This window comes from Struthio camelus, chromosome 3, assembly GCF_040807025.1.
Source record: "Struthio camelus isolate bStrCam1 chromosome 3, bStrCam1.hap1, whole genome shotgun sequence".
In the NCBI taxonomy this organism is placed as follows: domain Eukaryota; kingdom Metazoa; phylum Chordata; class Aves; order Struthioniformes; family Struthionidae; genus Struthio; species Struthio camelus.
Window position 1 is genome coordinate 100,426,895 of NC_090944.1, and position 17,924 is coordinate 100,444,818.

At 39.2% G+C, this 17,924-nt stretch overlaps 1 protein-coding gene across 4 annotated transcripts in view; it reads left to right on the forward strand.

Moving 5' to 3' along the window:
- SPAST (spastin) overlaps positions 1–17,924 on the forward strand; it is a 35,783-nt gene continuing 17,859 nt past the window's right edge. The window contains exons 1-5 of one of the 4 annotated variants that reach the window (XM_068939337.1): positions 1–664; positions 4,306–4,392; positions 5,667–5,750; positions 10,658–10,753; positions 17,398–17,585. In XM_068939337.1, the coding sequence (XP_068795438.1) occupies positions 250–664; positions 4,306–4,392; positions 5,667–5,750; positions 10,658–10,753; positions 17,398–17,585 (870 nt within the window). In that variant the 5' untranslated portion in view covers positions 1–249. The remainder of the gene's footprint in view (positions 665–4,305; positions 4,393–5,666; positions 5,751–10,657; positions 10,754–17,397; positions 17,586–17,924) is intronic. The other 3 variants (XM_068939338.1, XM_068939339.1, XM_068939340.1) reach the window with 3 other exon arrangements.

A 17,924-nucleotide genomic window follows, 5' to 3' on the forward strand; every position in this document is an offset into this window, starting at 1 on the left:
GCGGGTGGGCGGGGCACGCCGGGAGCTGCAGGCGCCCGGCCGCGGCGGCAGCCCCGCCTCCTATTGTCGCCCTCGCTGCGGCGCGTCAACAATAGCGGCGCCGAGGGCGGCTACCTCCCTTCGCATCCAGCAACCGCCGCTGCGCGCTTCCCCCCCCCCCCCCCCCGCGGGGCCGTGCGAAAGGGGCGTCGCCGCCGCCATGGCCGGTTGTTGTCAGTCGGCGGCAGCGGGTTATGGCGACGGCGGTGAATGAATTCTCCGGGCGGCCGAGGGAAGAAGAAGGGCTCAGCCGGCTCCAGCTCCTCGCCCCCGGCCGCCGGGGCCTCCCCCTCCTCGCCGCCCGGGCCGGCTCCCCCCGTGCCGCCGCCGGCGGGGGCGGCGGCGGCGTCGTCGTCGTCTCCCCACAAGCGGAACCTGTACTACTTCTCGTACCCGCTCTTCGCCGCCTTCGCCCTGCTCCGCTTCGTCGCCTTCCAGCTCGGGCTGCTCTTCGCCTGGCTCTGCGAGCGCCTCTCCCGCGGCGCCCTCATGGCCGCCAAGGGCAGCAGGGCCGCGGCCGGCGACGCGCCCGAGCCCGGCGGGGCGCCCGAGACGGTGCGGGCCTGTCACAAGCGGGCCTTCGAGTGCATCTCCATGGCGCTGCGCATCGACGAGGACGAGAGAGGTAGGGGAGCCCCGGCGGGCCGGGCTGGGCCGGGCTGGGCCGGGCCGGCGGGCGGGGAGCTGCCGCCCCGACGGCTTCGCCCGCTTTGCGTCGGGAGGGCTGCTCGGTTGCCCTGGGGCGGCGGTACTACTCCTTACCGATTTATGTATGTATTTAACCGCCTCTGTAAGAACTACGGGTTTTAAAGGATTTGGAGGGAGGCCGAGCTGCGTGCCGTCGTGCCCTGCCCTCGGCGCACGGTGCCCTGCCGTCCCCCCGGCCTGCCGCCTGCACCTCCTGTTGATCAAACAAGGTGCAGCTTTGACCCCAGGGCTGCGGCCCGAACAGCGTTTTTGGCCCAAAAACCGCTTTTTGGCCCAGCCTTTGCGTTTTCGTTTAATAATTCTAAATTAAATTTAGAATTCGCAGGTCTGGGTAAGGGGGTTAAGAAAGAAGTAGGGCTGTTCGTGTGTCAGTAACTAGGTTTCAGGTTTAACCGAGCCACCTGGCCGCCAAAAGTCCTCAGAACAATAATATAAGTCCGTTCTTTAGTGTACTGTCTTACCAGTTATGTAAATGTTTAAGTGAGTCTTCTGGAAGCTTAGCTCATAGTCTGCCCATGTCAGATCATCTGACCCTTAAGGAAAGAAATATTTATTAATATCTTAAAAGTTGCTTTTTTGTTACATGTTTTCTCTTAAGTTGTTTGGCCTATTTATTCTTAAAAGATACGGCTCTGCAGCTAGTGGACCTTAAGGAGTGTTTAGGGTTAGATTAAGTAAAATGCAGGAATGAAGTGTGTGTGTGTGGTTTTTTTTTCGGTTAGGTGATTAAAAACAAAGCCAAAAATGAAAGCAATTGCTAGTGCATTTGGCCTAAATGCAGGGGCACAACTCTGTCAGTGTTTGAAAGGTAGACCTCTGGGTCGTGCGGTGCTGGGTTTTAAGCTTCCCTATAAATATCCATATTTCCATATGTATGCCCTAATATTCAGTTGAGCTTTAATGAAGCAGTGGTATCGTAGAGAAGGAGGTTAAAAATGTATAGGGGATAGTGCTTCTGTAGCAGCTACATGCTGAGTGCATCATGAAGCAATGGACGGTGTATCTTGCTTTGCTTTGACAATTTGGGAGTGGCAGCGGTTAGCTCGGGAAAAAACACGTGCAGCAGGGTTAGGTCAGAGAAGATGTACAATACAAGAGAGTTTGAGGGTTGTAGGAGCAAAGCAAGAAAGAACTCGAGGCTTAAGGTAGCTTAAAACTTTAGTGTTGTTGATAACTGCTCTATGAAGTGTAGCTAAACCTTATACTACCAGGCACCTGTTATGCTGTTGTCGTTTATATCCATTGATGGTTATAAGGTTTGAGGCTTGAAAGTTAAACCTTCAAATCTTGTTTCCTATCATGGTGTGTGTGGGTCTTTTTTTTTTTTCCTTTTATTTCTGGAATTGTGATATTTGGATTAGTTGTGCAAGGTGAACGTTTAGTAAGAAAAAAGATCCATGCTGCTAACGCAAGCAGCTTAAAAAAAAGCTGTTACAACCCTGCAACTGTAATCTTCATTTTGCTGGGAAGGAACTTGCTTTGTTTTAATACGTAGATTGGTTATTGGTTTATTTCTCTTTATTGGTTATAGCACTGGTATACATACATACCTCTGAATATATTTGTTATTTAAATGAATTTTAATAACTTTGAATAGAAAGCAATATTAGGCATAGAATATGAAATGCTTGATATTTGTCAGGTATCTAATATTTTCTTAATTATGTGAAGTTCGTGCTGCTCTGGAAGCTGTGTGCTTCAGTAACTATGATAACACTTGTAGCGTTAACTTTTATGCTCCTAAATCGTTAGGGAAAGACACGTTTTTTTTGGGACCCTCAAAATTAAGCTTAGTACTCCATTTTTCTATAGGATTGAGAAGGCAAGCCAAAGATTTCTGAAGTGTGTGTGGGTTTTCTTATTTTTTTGTATTTTTGCAGTCTTAGTGACTGAAAACTATTAAGTTACTGTATGCAGATTCAGAGCGCTCTCTTTGTCAGTAGGTCTGTTGTATTGCTTTTAAAACTTCTCCAATTAGAAGGTGGGAGTGAGGTTTTAATAAAACGTTTGGCATGTTCACAACTGCTCTTCAGAATTCCGTAGGTAAAGCTGACTTGAATCATTTTTTAATATGATTTGTAATAGCTATAAGCAGCATTATACTTGCACTGAAGTTGAAACTGCTTCTACTGGTGATAGGTGACAGGGATGGGGAGAAGTTTAAAGAAAAAGAAGGCTACAGGAAGGATCAAAGTTACCTAGCTTCCATTATTTCATTTATATAGCGTTGTCCTTAATCAGGATGTGGGAGGCCGGCAGGGAAAGTGCAGTAATGAAATGATTCCCAATGTTTGTGATGTACGTGACTGTAGGAAGATGCTGCTCCAGTAGCTTACATTGGTGAGAAGAGCAAAGCATGGAATTATTGCACAGGCTAATTTGCCAAATATCACAAACAGATTTTGCAACTGGAGATGAGAAAGATAAAGCCCTTAAGAAGGTTCTGGAAATACTGACACTTTCTAGAAAATAGGTTTGGGTCTCGCGTTCTCAAAGTTTGAATGCAGAAGCAACACAGTCGCTCATAACTGGCACGTACAGTTTTTAGAGACCCTTTCATCTGAAATGAGGCTGACGATATCAGAATGCCTTCTTCTAGGCATTTCTGCATCTTTTAGCACTAGTAGCTTGTTAATGATAGCCAGGCTTGAGTTATAATTCTTGGGGTGCCAAATTTCTTTGTGGAAAGGGATTGTAAGCGTGACATACCTGACTTCCAAAAGTATGTTTCAGTATGCAGTGAAGTATCTTCTGGATGCAGAGTATCTGCAGACGGGGAGCGAATAAGTAGCAGATCTGAATATCTTTCGCTATCTTTAATTTGCTGTCATGGTGTCAGGCAGTCTAGGGTAGTTGTAGACGTGTTCGTTGTTGTATTTGCTGTAATTTCCATTTATGAAGTTGTGTACTGTGGTGTAGTCTCCATTCTACATGTATTGTACTTCATGCAAAGGCTGACAGACACTTGCAATACTGAAGCTTCAAGATAGGATGAACAAAGAAATATACCCATGAAAAGCAAACTGATACCACGGAAGTTAGCCGGAGATGGAACAGAAGTTGCATCTGTTGACTATTGAAGTTGACTGTTAGAGGAAAAGAAGTCTCATCGCACTCATGTAGTATTTTAGATTCCTTCCTTGTTGTCTTGAATTTCTGTGTTCCTGCTGTTATGTCAGTATTGAATGTCACTGGAAGATTCAGAGGAGTATCTCGATTTGGTATGCTAAAAGAAAACTGTTAATTTCAACATTTTCGCTGTGAATATATGTAGTTGAGGGCTTTTTGAGGGAAGTGATCTCTTCAACGTGTTTGGAGAAGTATTCTTAAACGGGCAAAAGTGATTTGAGGCTGGTGTAATATCTATTTTTCATGGAAAAGCTTATTTGAAACTAAGTAGAAATAAAGTTGACGGTGTCCCTTTCAGTGTTTCTTTAAATCATAGAGTTTTGTTCGAATATATCTTCCATCCTCTTGCTTGTTGTATGCAGCATTATATGGAACCATTCCTGAACTTTAATTCATTACAGAAAATAATGGGTTCACTTCCTTTTTAAGCAGGACAAAAGGAACAAGCTGTTGAATGGTATAAGAAAGGAATTGAAGAACTGGAAAAAGGAATAGCTGTCTTAGTTATTGGTCAAGGTAAGCCAGTTTTTAGTTTTGTGGGAAAGATTTACCGTACTGATCAATACCGGTTTATGGCTTTCTGAAAGCGAGGAATCAATATTGCTGGACATGGCAGGTACTAGGAACTGTGTGTTGTATGAGCACGTAAGACTGTTTCTCGTTCTCACTTGGGCTGTAGGTGAACACTGGTCTATTTCTTTGTTCTACCTTAATGTTCTGAGCTGTAGCATTTACAAGTTTTGCTCCAAGTATTTTCAGGCTATCCAAAATCATAAGCAGGTTGTGAAAATTCCTAAGTGAAATAGCTAATTTCTTAATATTTTGGCATTCCCGTTATGCAAGTTTCAGTTTGATTGGCTGAAGTTGGCAGTCCTGGATTAGTTTGTGTTCTCACAGCTGCAGGATTTTATATACCTTTCAATATAAACAAACAAAACACTTTTTGGAATGGTCTACTATTGTGTTGCTGAATAGCTTATGCAAAAATACCTGAACGCTTGCAGCAAAAGAAGAAAGCCGTCTATTGTGTAAAGAAGCATTTTAAGCTTTAGTATAGAAGCAGATATGTGCTATGGAGAAACATTTGTAGTGAAGGGCTTGCTGAGAATCCCTGTCCTCAAAACATTTTTAGTAAAAAAAAAAAAAAACCCCTAAAACCTCATGCCTGAAACTTCTTTCCCAGGTGGCTATTTTGTTTCTCTACTGTGTTTTGAAAATGTTATGGACAGTGTATATTGACGTGTTACTTCCACAACAACAGCCTGTCTGAATGAGCATCGTTTAAAAGAAGTTTGACCTGAACAGATGTTGTTTGTAGGAAGTAATATTACTATCCGTAATTACATGTTTTGAAATGTAAAGGGACACAGTCAACTGAATTTAAATCTGTTAATTTTGCTGAAATAAATTTTTTTTGAATTGTACTTGCCTCTCACTCACTTTTCAAGCTTTTTAAATATCTGTCTTGCTTGACAGCTGCCTAGAAAAATGCAAAGAAAAGAGTAGATATTAGGCTAGCATGAGATGTTGGAGGATGTGCAAAACAGTGCAGCGCTCAAGTTGCCCGCTCTGTACAATATTGTAAAGCAGATAGTGGCAGCTAATGTCAAATTCTTGATTAAACAGAAAGCCTTAGGGTATTTTTTCCTGTTTTTTGCAGTGAAATTTCTCAGTGGTCACGGTAGATGAGGGGTGGGAGGAAGAAGAGGGAAGGCTGGATGACAGTATTCTAGCACTTAAAACATTTTTATTTGCCACAATCTGATTTAACATTGATTTTTCTTTGTAAGGTGATCAATGTGAACGGGCTCGACGTCTGCAGTCTAAAATGATGACAAATTTGGCAATGGCCAAGGATCGCTTGCAGCTTTTAGGTACCAGTTACTATTCATGACTTTGGAAAGTTTGTCATTATTTGCACGACTTCAAGTAATATATTCTTTTAAAATATTACTTTGCAAATTTCAAAGTGAAGGACTCATTGTCTGTGTAGGGTCTCTTAAGTTTGGTTATAGCAGAGTGTCATATTTTTTCAAGGCTGTTGTTGGCTTTTGAAGCCAGAATCTCATGATTCACTTCCCTTTACCTTAAAAAAAATATAGGTATAAAAGTAACCAAGGCGTCTGTATGCTGTAGCATACTTGACTGTGCAAACTGAGGAGGCCCTGTCTATGCTGGAGTTAATTTAGAATTTCTGTGTTAACTGTGTAGTACAACTTACGATGTATTGCTGATCATGAACGCTTAAGTGTGTCTATTGTAAGTGTAATTATTTCCTGTTAGTGTTAATTCTGTTTTTATGTTTATAACAATTGCATTGATTATTGGCATGTATTGTAAAAACAGTTCTTCGATATTATGTAGACCATGAGGTTATGAAATCCTAATTCTTGCAGTCTTCCTCTAGTCATGTTCTTTTTTAAGACCAGCAGGTAAGATCACTTCTTTTCAGAAGCATAATGTTGTATAGTTTTAGCTCTATCAAAATTAATCGATATGTATCTGAGTTCTTAATGCACTTAGTAAAACAGGGAGCTTGGAAAAGGCATCTTTCTGTGCATGATAAACTCAAGGACATGTGTGTTGGTTCTCCCCTAAAGAGCAATAAATATCCTTCTTTCCATTTTTTTGACTGAGCTGGAAGCAGTTCCAAAGTTCTCATGTTTAGAATGCATGACACAAAGCTGTGGGCTTTTTGAGGTGGCTTTTTGTTTGTTTTGTTTAGCTTGTGTATTTGCTGCTTTAATCTTGCATTGTGTTTAGAGTGCTACTAAGTTGCCCTCTTAGTTTTCCTGGCTGCTCTGTAGTCTCCTCATATTCTTTTCTCCTGCTACGCTTAGTGCTTAGTGATTCTTAGGCCTTAATCAATGATTGAAGGGTGGGGAGGTTATCATGGCCACAAGAAAGAATCCTTCTTCTTTCCCCAAAGTTCTTCGTGTCCTTAGCCCTTTTTGTTATCGTGTGAAGGGAGCATGGAGTAGAAGAGGCTTCCAGCTTCTGTCTTTTAGTACAGCTTTTTGGTGGTAGAATCTCAGTATATTCAAAGATTGTGTTTTCTGCTCACGATGGTTAGGGCTGACTCCCAGAGGGAATATAAACTGAGGGACAAAAGAATGGAAGTGATTACATACTAACCATCATTGACAAGATACAGCCTGTTGTTGACATTCTAATTATAACAAGTAACTAGGATTTTTTTTTTAACGTTGCTGTTTCCTGAACCTCATAGTAGCAATGTCTGTATTAATTCTGTGAGTAGTGATTGATCCTGTTTGTCTCATTGTAGTAGCACTTGTGGGTTAAATGAGTTGCTTACCTGCTTTGTTCTGATTGAGAAGATAAAAAGGGTAAAAATTGCAGAAGCACTGAAGTTGAAGTCAAGCTAGTACATTCAACTGTAATACCATAACGCATGATCACATGCTATTTGTATTCATCATTCAGAGTGCAAGCTGAAAGGTGAATGGGTGGAACAGTGTTTCTTGTATAATCAGTTACTTCCAAAAAACAATTGAAGGGATTTTAGATATTATGTGAAGTTCAGTACTTTATTCCACGTAGGTTCTTGTTCAGCTTACCACTAAAATCTGCCTCCAATGATGTACGCGAAAGCAAAATTTGGATAGGAAGGAGCAAGTGAAATACATATTTTCCCTTTATGAAGGAAAATGAGGCTCTTCAGAGAGATTTTACGGTTGACTTAATCTCTGCAAGCTTGAATCGTTATGGATCTATTTGAACGATATTTGGTAAACCATGTAACCAACTTTATTTAAAGCATCTGTTTTTATCGCTTTGCCTGCCATTTTATATGGACTGTGGAAATTTTAGGTAATTCAGACTTGTATCACATGTTCTGAGATTTTAAAGATGGCTCTTAACTTGTGGCCTGTAGTAATAGAGATAGTTGGAGTTTAAGTGGCATATAGACAATGCCAATATAGACAGTTTTCTACTTCAGTTAAATTGGTGGCTTTTGAAGCAGCTGGGGATTATTTTAAAATAGTTTGCCCTAAATCCCACTCTTGATATCAAGGAATACGGTTTTGGAGGGAGAGGGAGGTTTCCTCTTGCCCTGTGGAATTTCCCCCTTCCTTAAGGGAAAGTAGGTAAGTCCTTCCTTGCATTAGCTAGCAAGATAAAATAGACTTGAAATAGGTAATAACATGAAATACTTCATCCTGTTTGATAGGCCAATACGTGACTGCAGATTATCTAACTGAAATTCCATGCAGTCAAGCAAGTAACATCGCTAATACGTAGAAAGTGGAAATTAAATTACATGGATTACAACTGTCTCTTCAAAGCACTCGGCACTTTTTTGGCAGCATGTTGGATCATCAACTTAAATTTAAGTTGTGTGACACCACTGATGGGGGGTGTTGTCTTTTAATTTCAGACAGGAGGAATGTAGCTACTTACCTTGGATATTAGCTTTGCTATTTTGATCCCTATTTTCATCTTGAGGCTAAATTACTGTATTGTATTCTGTTTAAAGCTATACTATGACACTACTTGGAAGCTGAAGTTATTCCAGATACTCTTCAGAGCAACTCCAGCTGACTTGATCGTTTTGGCAGTCCAATGAAAATACTGAGTTATGCTAGCTATCTGGAGATTTCCAAATTCTACTATTTTAAATTGGGGGATGCCCCTATTTTGGTAGGGGAGGGATTCACTGTGGTTTAGGGGGTGTTAGCCATGCACAGTTATTTAGATGAGGGGGTAAATTCTGCTCTGATGATCTTCATAGCCCTGATCTCTTCAGTGATGGCCTAGATGGCCGATCACTTGTGTTAGAACCATCATATTTGATATATTTCGAGTCACAGGAGGAGATTGTTTTCTACAGTCAGAAATGTCCTCAAGCAATGTCCACTGCAGTGATATTTAGTTCTAACACTGTACAGGTACTGTACCAGTCTGTTCTCCTAGGTTTCTGTTACAATTTCGGGGTTCCTGCATATATGGAACTGCCATGGAAGTATAAGAATCGATCACTTTGATAAAACCCCAGACTCAAACTGCAGTATTGAAGCAAATAGCTTTTCCAGAATTCCTGCCCAAGCTAGTTGATTTTACTGGGGACACTCACTAGAGTTTCTTTGTAAAATTCAGAAACGCTATCCAAACTTAACAGCTTATCTAGTATCTTACCAAGTCTTTGAATATTCATTTTGTTTCCCGAGCTTCGCTGTGTGTGTTCCTTTCAGGTTGCATGCATTGGGCACAGAGCAGAATGTTCTGCCATCACAGTCAGTAGTGCTGTAATGCTATTTTTGTGGTCAGTCATACTAACAGGGCTTTTCTTAGGAATACAGTTGCAGAACTTGTGCTTGTTTGCAAACTGCTCTTGTGTGACTCTGACTTTTAATTTTACTATATTCAACTCCTCACTGTGTTCAGTTTAAAAGTAAGTAAACCCAGGGTGCACGCATGCTACTCTGAAATTCAGATTTTCATGCTCACCTCGTTACAATGTTTTTGTTCTAAGCTGCAACTTGTTAAATTTGAACATTATTATTAAACCATCATTTAAACCACTGGGTGTGAAGATAGTTTTTGGGGAAGCTAAGCTATGAGTGATCAGGAGCAGGCAGAGGAAAGAAATGAAGCGAAAAGATGGGAAAAAATCATAATATGCTAATAAGTGGAACTAATGAAGTGTTTTAGCTTATCTGTTGTCTGATCTGCAAGCTCTCAACGGTGCTCCTTTCTTCAGTTAGGGCATATATGATCTTGTCTGTTCAGATTAAGTAAAATTGAGCTTTTTTTGCAGTATGTGCTTTCGTGTTGCCAGAGGTTGTCTCTTCTCTACACGGTCACCTGTTTCCCTGCACCTTCTTGGTTACTGTTATTAAAAAAAAAAAAAATTGAGGCAAGTGTGACAGCATATGACTTGCTTCCTTAGAAAAGGTGGATTTAAAATGGGCGAGGGGGGAAAAAAAGGGAGAGGTTGCAAAGGGCCTCAAAAGTATGGCCTAGAGGGTTTTTAACTGCGGTGTGAAGAGCAGGAACAGTGGGTGAACAGTAGAGAACAAATAGTCTCGAGACTTATTTCTTAGTTTTTGTGGTGTGAGGTGGTGAGAACTCTTCTCTCTGATTTTATGCCTTGGCTTGTTTAACATGACTTCTTAGGGCTAATTTCTTTCTCCTTAATCTTTAATCTTATAAATCTTGTATTGAGATGTTACTAAGGTATTCCTCTTGGAGAGCACACTTTGCATGACAATTTTATATTAGGCAATTATTTCTAAATACCAATTTTGACAGACATCTCACTGATGTCTAAGTGATGTCTTGCTTGAGTAGATGAGGTGTCTGTAAAAAGTAAACTGCTTGTTACTGCTTCAGTGAAGCATTTAATTTGCAAAGAAAGTAGTGACTTCCTGCAGTTGGTCAAAAGTAACACCCCATGGAGGACTCATGGAGCAGAAATGGGTTATCTACACAGATCTTTTAATAGTGTTGAATTAATCCTGACTGTTGCTTTTGGGAAGTAACTACAATTGCTAGACTGGAGATGGTTTTAACTAACTCATAAATGGCTAGCTTTAAAGCTGTTTACAGTCATGTACATACTTGTAGAATTTTTTTTTATAAGTTTGTTAAACATGTAGATTAGATAGAAATATTCCTTTTATCTTTAATCCTGTATCAAGTGGAATAAAGCCGAAGTAGACTTTTGAGTGTTCAAGATGCATAAACTTTCTTGGTTCATTTTTGTTTTTTATTTGTTTATTTTGTCCTTTTTCCCTCCCCGCTTCTGTCTACTGCATAGAGAAGCTGCAGGCAGTTTTGCAAATTTCCAAGCCGCAAATGGAGGTCTATAATGACAGTACTAACCTGGCATGCCGCAATGGACATCTCCAGTCAGGTGGGTTTGGTTTCACCAGCGCCTAACTATTAAGGGGATGTCTCTCAGTTTCTGGTATATTGCAAGGAAAAACGATATTACAAGGGAAAAGGTGCAATGCTATGTTCTGGCCCCAGAAACTTTCTTTAAAATTTCATATTCTGTTTCATATTTCTGTTTTTAAAGGCTTTGTATAAAATACATTCCATCCTTTCTAAGGCTTTGGTAACACTGTTTTATTTTGTAGCATGCAGTATGGTCTTGAAACGACTGTCTTTGTTCCTTATTAAATCAAATATTAGAATCCAAAGCTATTTACTAAGACAACATTTTAGCAAATACTACTTATATTGTGTACATAAAGGAATTAATTATAATTGTTTTAGAAGAGTCAAAAATCAAGGGCATCAGTAAGTTACCACTAATTTTAGTGATGGGTTGTCTATTATGCCTGCCATAAATAGCTCTTCCTTTATAACATTGTGAGAGTAAGTGTGCATTTGCATTAAGTTGCTTTAAATTTCCCTCTTTTTTTTTTTTTTTAACCTCTAAGAAAGTGATACACAATTAAAACAAGGGGGGAAAAACCCAATTCTTGCTCCTTGTCAGAGAAGGATGTTTTTATCCTCTTCCAAGAGATTGTATAAAGAATATTGAAATATAAGAAGTAAACTTACGCTTTATCTGTACACAAGAGTAAAATTACTGTGGAGTTTGAATTGTCTCCAAGGGATGTTTTAAGGTAGCAGGAAGTTTCTGTCGCAACCGTGATCTCAGCTGCTAAATCATACAGTGGATTAGAGTGATGTTAAGTGCTGCTGAGAGTTAGAAGCAATGGAGTTCACAAAGTTCATCTACTGAGTAAAGAGCAGTGTTCGGTTTTTAGAGTAACTAAACTTGAAACAGCATAAACTACATGCCTTTGATTTTTGTTTTTTAACTTCATTTCTAGATCTAAAGGCATCTCGTTGTTTGCTTTTTCTCCTTTCTGATGTATGAGCAAATTAAACTAGTAAGGCAATGTGTTGTTAGCGCTTCCATCATTACTAGTTTAGTTTGCTTCCTGTATGGTATTTTTAACAGCATTTGTAGCTAAAATGGCTCCTGAAGATAAGTTCCTAAGTAGATTGAACTTCTGCTTTAGAATGAGCCTGTACAACTCCTATGTTTTTACCTGATTGGGTAATTGGGGATTGAATGAGTACATACATACGCAAAAGTTGATAAGATGCTCCATCTGATTCAATATGAACAGCTTTTTCTTTAAACTCTTCCCTTCTGCCTTTTTCTGTACTATTTTCTCCAACTCTTCTCGGGGTTGGATGCTGCAGGAGAAGGTTAGACTGAACTTTCGTTCCTCTTAAATCTGTTAGTTACTTCAGTTACTTAAGTCTGTCAATAAGAAAGCATAAAGAGAGTATCCATTGATGTTTGTTGGAAATGAAGAAACGTTGCCAGTTCTGTGTCAGGTGCTTTTATTTACAGAAATTCCTGCAGCAGGGAGATGATCGTTGCTGGTGAACTTTTAGAAAGTGGTACTGGTGAATTTACCCATATAACGTCATACTCATGGTGTTAGAACCGTGCAGGAAGGAGTAGAGACACAACTGCAAGGGGCCATGATCTTCTGGGGGTGCCTTTCCCTGCCAATCTGTCTCTTCCTGCTTCCTGAGAAGATTCCCTTTCCCCTTCTCCAAGGCTGCTCCTGAATTTGGAGAAGTTAGAAACTGTGGCAGATGTGTTGCAGGGACCCTCTTGGGGGAGTGCAGACTAATGGAGAAACTTTCACTTACCCCACCTTTGTGGGCTCTGAGAAGAGGCAGAAAGATTAAAGAGCAGGCAATTAAAAATAGTTAGGTACCGAACTTCTATTGACTGGTTACTTTGGACAAGACTGTAAGAAGCTTACTCACTTTCTTCCAGCAGAAGGTATATTTCAGATTCATAGCAGCCTCTGGAAGTCAGAGGTTTACCCAAAGTATTGACTTCCTATAGCTGTGAGATCCTGGATGTTATCAGGAAAGTCAACTTATTAACTGTCATGTGAATTTCCCTAACAGAGTGTTGCTTCCTCTTGCCTTGGGCTTCCCAAAGCTGACGTTCTCTCCCTCTCTCTCTCTCAGGTGAAGGGGTCGTCTTTGTAAGAATATGCTGGTACTATGCTTAAAGTACCACATCAGTTCTGCTTCAATCTGTTAATTATCTTGTCATTATTCTTCCCTTATAAGTGTTGTAATAAAGGTATTGTTTTCACACCAACAGTTGCACTCTCTTAAAAGTACTGGTGCTTGAAAAATAAATCCTTCAAAAACCCATACAAAATCGGGTTGGGGGCTACTTGAGGTAAGAGGGCTGTTGCCATTGAGGAGGTACACTGCAGTGGTACAGAGCTGTAGGGCTTTAAGTAATTTTTTTTTTTTTAATCTGGACAAATTATTACCTGCACTATTGCCTGATTGAGTTGAGTTTTTAATAAAAACCTTGGATTTAATGACGTGAGAGAGATGGTCATTCATAGTTTTAATGTCAAGAAAGGGCTTCTTTTGGAGAAGTGTTAAAATGTGAATGCTTTTCTTTCTGTCAGTTGCCATTAAAACCTGAACTCCTTAAAATTTTTTTGCATCTTATGTCTGTCTTACTTTCTCACAGCTATGCTGCATAATTTTTATATTTCCAAATCACTAAATTTGAGTTTTTTGTTCCTCTCAAGATAGGATTTGTATTAACCTTTCAGATCCACCTACTTGTTTCTAGCACAAGTGACTACCTATCCCAGTCTTCCTTATTCGTAGTTTTCTAGCTTACCTGAGTAGCTAGACGTTTCATTCTATGTGCAGTTGAAGTTATATAAAACTTCATTATAAGAGGTAGCACCTAGCCTTCAGTTGCAGGAGACTTGCACAATAACTTGTCTTAAAAGAGTAGTAACAAGTAGACTTGACTGGAAACTTTGTTTTGGAGAATATTTTTTTTAATATCTGTCACTCTTGTTCTCAAAACTGTCTTAGATTAGATGCAAAGCAACTTACTGGATTTTTTCTTCAGACATGCATGTTCTCCTTTGCATTGTATGAGTTTGTTTTTAATAGGTGGGGAGAAGAGGGTGTTTTTATGCCAATCATGCCAAGGCGGTTTATGATTTTTATAAATTTAATTTGTATTGGGCATACAATAGAGGTAGTATTACAGTAGTACCAACATATTGTTTTACATTTAGCATTAAGTATCAACATGATATGCAGTCAGAGAGCGCCTTAGATTGCACTTCTCTTACCACAACGTTGGTGCTGTATAATTATTTTAGTTCAGTTTGCGCTTAGAAGGGTTTGCTGACGTGTCTCTAATAGTAAGGATATATTGGCAATGTCCTTCTGGTTGCAAAAAGTCTGCTATTAATACAGAGATGTGCTGGTGTGTGTGTGGCTTGGAGTTTTTTTCTTTTTTTGACGTTTACCACATAGAAGAACAAGTAGTAATATTAACATCCTTTTTAACACCATAATCTGACAGTAGTAGACGTTTTATTGACATGGCTCTGTCAGTTCAGAAAGTAAAGCTGTATCTCTGATCTGTGTAGCTACGCTTTCATGCAAAACGCAGAACAGGCTCTTGTTAGTTTCTGAAGCTTTTTTGTAAAGGAGTTGTTTGAACGCACTGAGCGGAAAATCTGAATGTAATCTCTGAAGGAGTAACCAATATGGAGCATAATGAATGTTAATCCTGAATAACTATTGCTCTTACAATTGATGGATGTAATTCATTATGTTATGTTTGCAGGAAATGTATAGCTAAGCAGTTTAAAGTTTTTGTTTGCTTTTTTTAAATAAAACTGCCTTTACATTTCTTAAACTGTTCTCTCTTCTTCCCCCCACCACCCCCCCCCCACCGTGGGGTCCACAGACCACATATAAAGTGACTAAGAAAAGTTATTTATATCGGTTATCAGTAAGCATATGGGAGGAATTTCTGAGCAATCTGCGTCACTGATTTTTCAAGGTTTCACAAATGAAGGCTGAAAACTGTTCTGCAGCACTGGAACTGCTGCTGCTAATTTTAATTTAAACTTTTTCTGATGTTTGAGAAGTTATAAGACAACATAAACTTTTTGAAGACCTGTCTTACTCAGTTTTCAATGCACAAACCAAAAGATAATCAGTTTGCTTTTAGAAATACAAAGGGTTGCTGTTTACTTAATAAGCTAGAGCTGAGTGGTTAAAATGCACATGGGTGAGGAATTGTTTCCCAGATTGTTTCTCTATTCCCAGGTGCTTAGGATCATCAAATTTCCCTTAAGGTTGATGAAACATATCCTTACTTTGTTTTCACTCTATTTAGCTGTTTATAAAGACATTTGCTTCTTCACTGAGAATTTGTATAACAAATGAAGTCTCCCTGTTGAGTTAACGGAACAACTACATTTAAGAGTAATTCATTTGCACTTCTTTCTTTCTTTGCTACTCATGAGGATTGACCACAGAGCAAACACTAACTTAATGGTCTTGATTCCTAGAGGTTCAGCTAGACTGAATTGTAATTTGCTTTTTAAACCTTTCTCTTTTCCCTTTCTGTTCTCTCTGTATTTCCACCTTCCTGAAGTATTCCTTACCTATGCAATTTTATGATAATCAGAATTGCAATGTATGTATGTATCATTCTTAAGAGATGGGGATTATTTTGGAAGAGGTTTATAATCAGCACGATGCTAAGGCAAAGGAATTGGAGGAAAAATATTTCACTTTTTGAAGCCTTCCTATGTTGTCTTTGAAGCGTGCAATTGATGCTGAAAAATAAAATTTAAATGTTGTCTTTTGATTCAATTGAACAAGCCAGTATTGGATAGCTAGGTTTTTTTAATAGATCGATATGCTGCTTTTTGACTTTGAAAGTTAAAGTAAGCTTAACTTGAAGAGTTTTTTGATTGGAAATGACTGTGCAGGAACATAAACTTTTCAGCTCTGAGTATCTGAGTGACTTAGTCAGACGGCCCTCTTTTTACAAGGAACATTTTACAGCTATGATGTAGTTATTTGTATTCTTCAAGTTCCCTTGTGTTTTGCATGTTGATGCATCTGCCTTGTTTATGATGGCCTCTGCAGAGCTTCTAAAACTTCTTAAAACAGGTAGATTTGTGGCTGAGGAAGGGCTGCCTATCTACTTGCTTTGGAAGCTTCTTAGGCAAATTATTCATCACTTCAGGCTGTATAAGGATTTGCTCCTTGTAGTATATAGGGGTTTTTTACTATTTAAGGATTCTTAAAGTTAATAGAAATTAACCCTTCTAAAGAGTAAGGTAAATATAGGTATTAAATCTAGTGATACTGTTTCACTGAAGTATTCCTACCTGAATTTTTAAACACAACTTTCAAAATGATGAGGCTTTCTACCTTCAAGTATGTTTCATTGTTTATTTAAGACTGACAAGACAAAAGAACTTGAGTAGTCTATTTTTAAAATTTTAGTGAAGAAACTTGTAGCTGAAGTCCATCTTGAGCTTCCTTAGCTCTGATGCTTTAGTTTTGTGTCTTATCAAAAGGCTCCTTAATTCTTTTTATAAGGATATGAAATAAGGCTTCCATTACAACTTCCATTTCAGCCAACGATACTGTGAAATATAGCCTCCTGTACTGTATTTGCACAGCACAAACCAATCTAGTGCTGCGCTGTAACTGCTAACTAACCTGACCCCAACCTATGTGCTTGCTAAAGGATGTTCTTGTGTCTACTCTGTGTCTTGATGCTTTACACTTGCCAGGTCTGAGTCGATGAACCTTATTTCTACCTGTGTCCCCTATGGAGAATGTAGGAATCGAGCATTATTTACTTCATTTCCTCTTGATTAAAATGGCCTTTTTAAATTTTATCTAAACTGTGATTTAGTTTACCTTTGGCCGCTATGTTAAACTACATCAGTCACCAAACCTGAGACCTGCCTGCTCCAACATGGAGGTGAATTGGAGTAAGTGCGAGTGGAACGTAGAGTGTTATTTGAATTTAATGTTGTAATCTTTTAAGATTAATTTTGAAGGAGGAAGATGAGTTGCTTCAGAGCCATTCTTTCAGAATTTCAGAATTTACTTACCCTTTGAGATATGAGTTGAAACAAAGTTGTAAGCAAAAAGCTTCTAATAGTTGCTTTCAGTTATAACTGTTAGTTTTCCCAAACTAAAATGCCTAAGTAGAGCTTCTGTTCGTGGAAGATGTTTGATAAATTGTTAGCTGGTGTCTGAAGTAGCAAGCCTAGTAACATCACTTAGGGAATGGATGTCCTGAATCTAATGGATTGAAACTTGGGCATTTATTATAATAATAATTTTCAGAAGTTCTGGGGAAAATAATCTTCTGGTCAGTGTTCTGTCTGCTCCTCTCTTGAGTAACGGAAGGTGTTCCTCCCTTGTTACAGGGCTTTAATTAGACTTCTCCAGCTTTTCCAAGATCTCTGTAGGTTTTGAGAGCTCCTGAAAAAAATCAAAACTTACTTCAGCAGAAAGCTACAGCTAATATCTACTTGAAAGTATTGGAAACCTCTGTAAAGAACCTATATTATTCTAATCCTACACTACGTTCATGAACAATGTTATCTTCAGGTTGGAATTGATGCTAAAAGTATGAGTGCTAGTTAGTATGATTGCTAAAAACGTTCTCATGACATTGATTTTTCTTTGTAGAGAGTGGAGCAGTGCCGAAAAAGAAGGATCCATTAACACATACGAGTAATTCCCTTCCCCGTTCAAAAACTGTTGCAAAAACTGGATCTGCAGGCCTTTCAGGTCACCATAGAACACCTAGCTACAGTGGGATATCAGCTTCTTCTGTATCTAGACCAACAGCAAATCCTGCAACTTCAACTCACAAGGTATGCTGAGGATAGAAATACCTGTATATGCTTGGACACTTAATGCAAAATCCTGAACAAACTCTGGATTTACTGCCTTTATTGCAGTGTTGTAGTGGTATAATAACAATAAAAGTATATGATTTTGTAGTCTTAAAAACTCAATTTTGGGTCAGTACGTTCTAGACTAAGCTGTGGAGTGAGTTTTAGAAACCAGAAGGTGGCAAAAGACTACATTTAACTGTAATGGTAGTAATAAATGTAATGCTTTATTTTGAAATCGGCATGGGAAACTGAGGGGGACCTAACCAGAGTACAGACGGGCGTTTTCCCTAGTATTTAAACGATATGGGAAGTAGG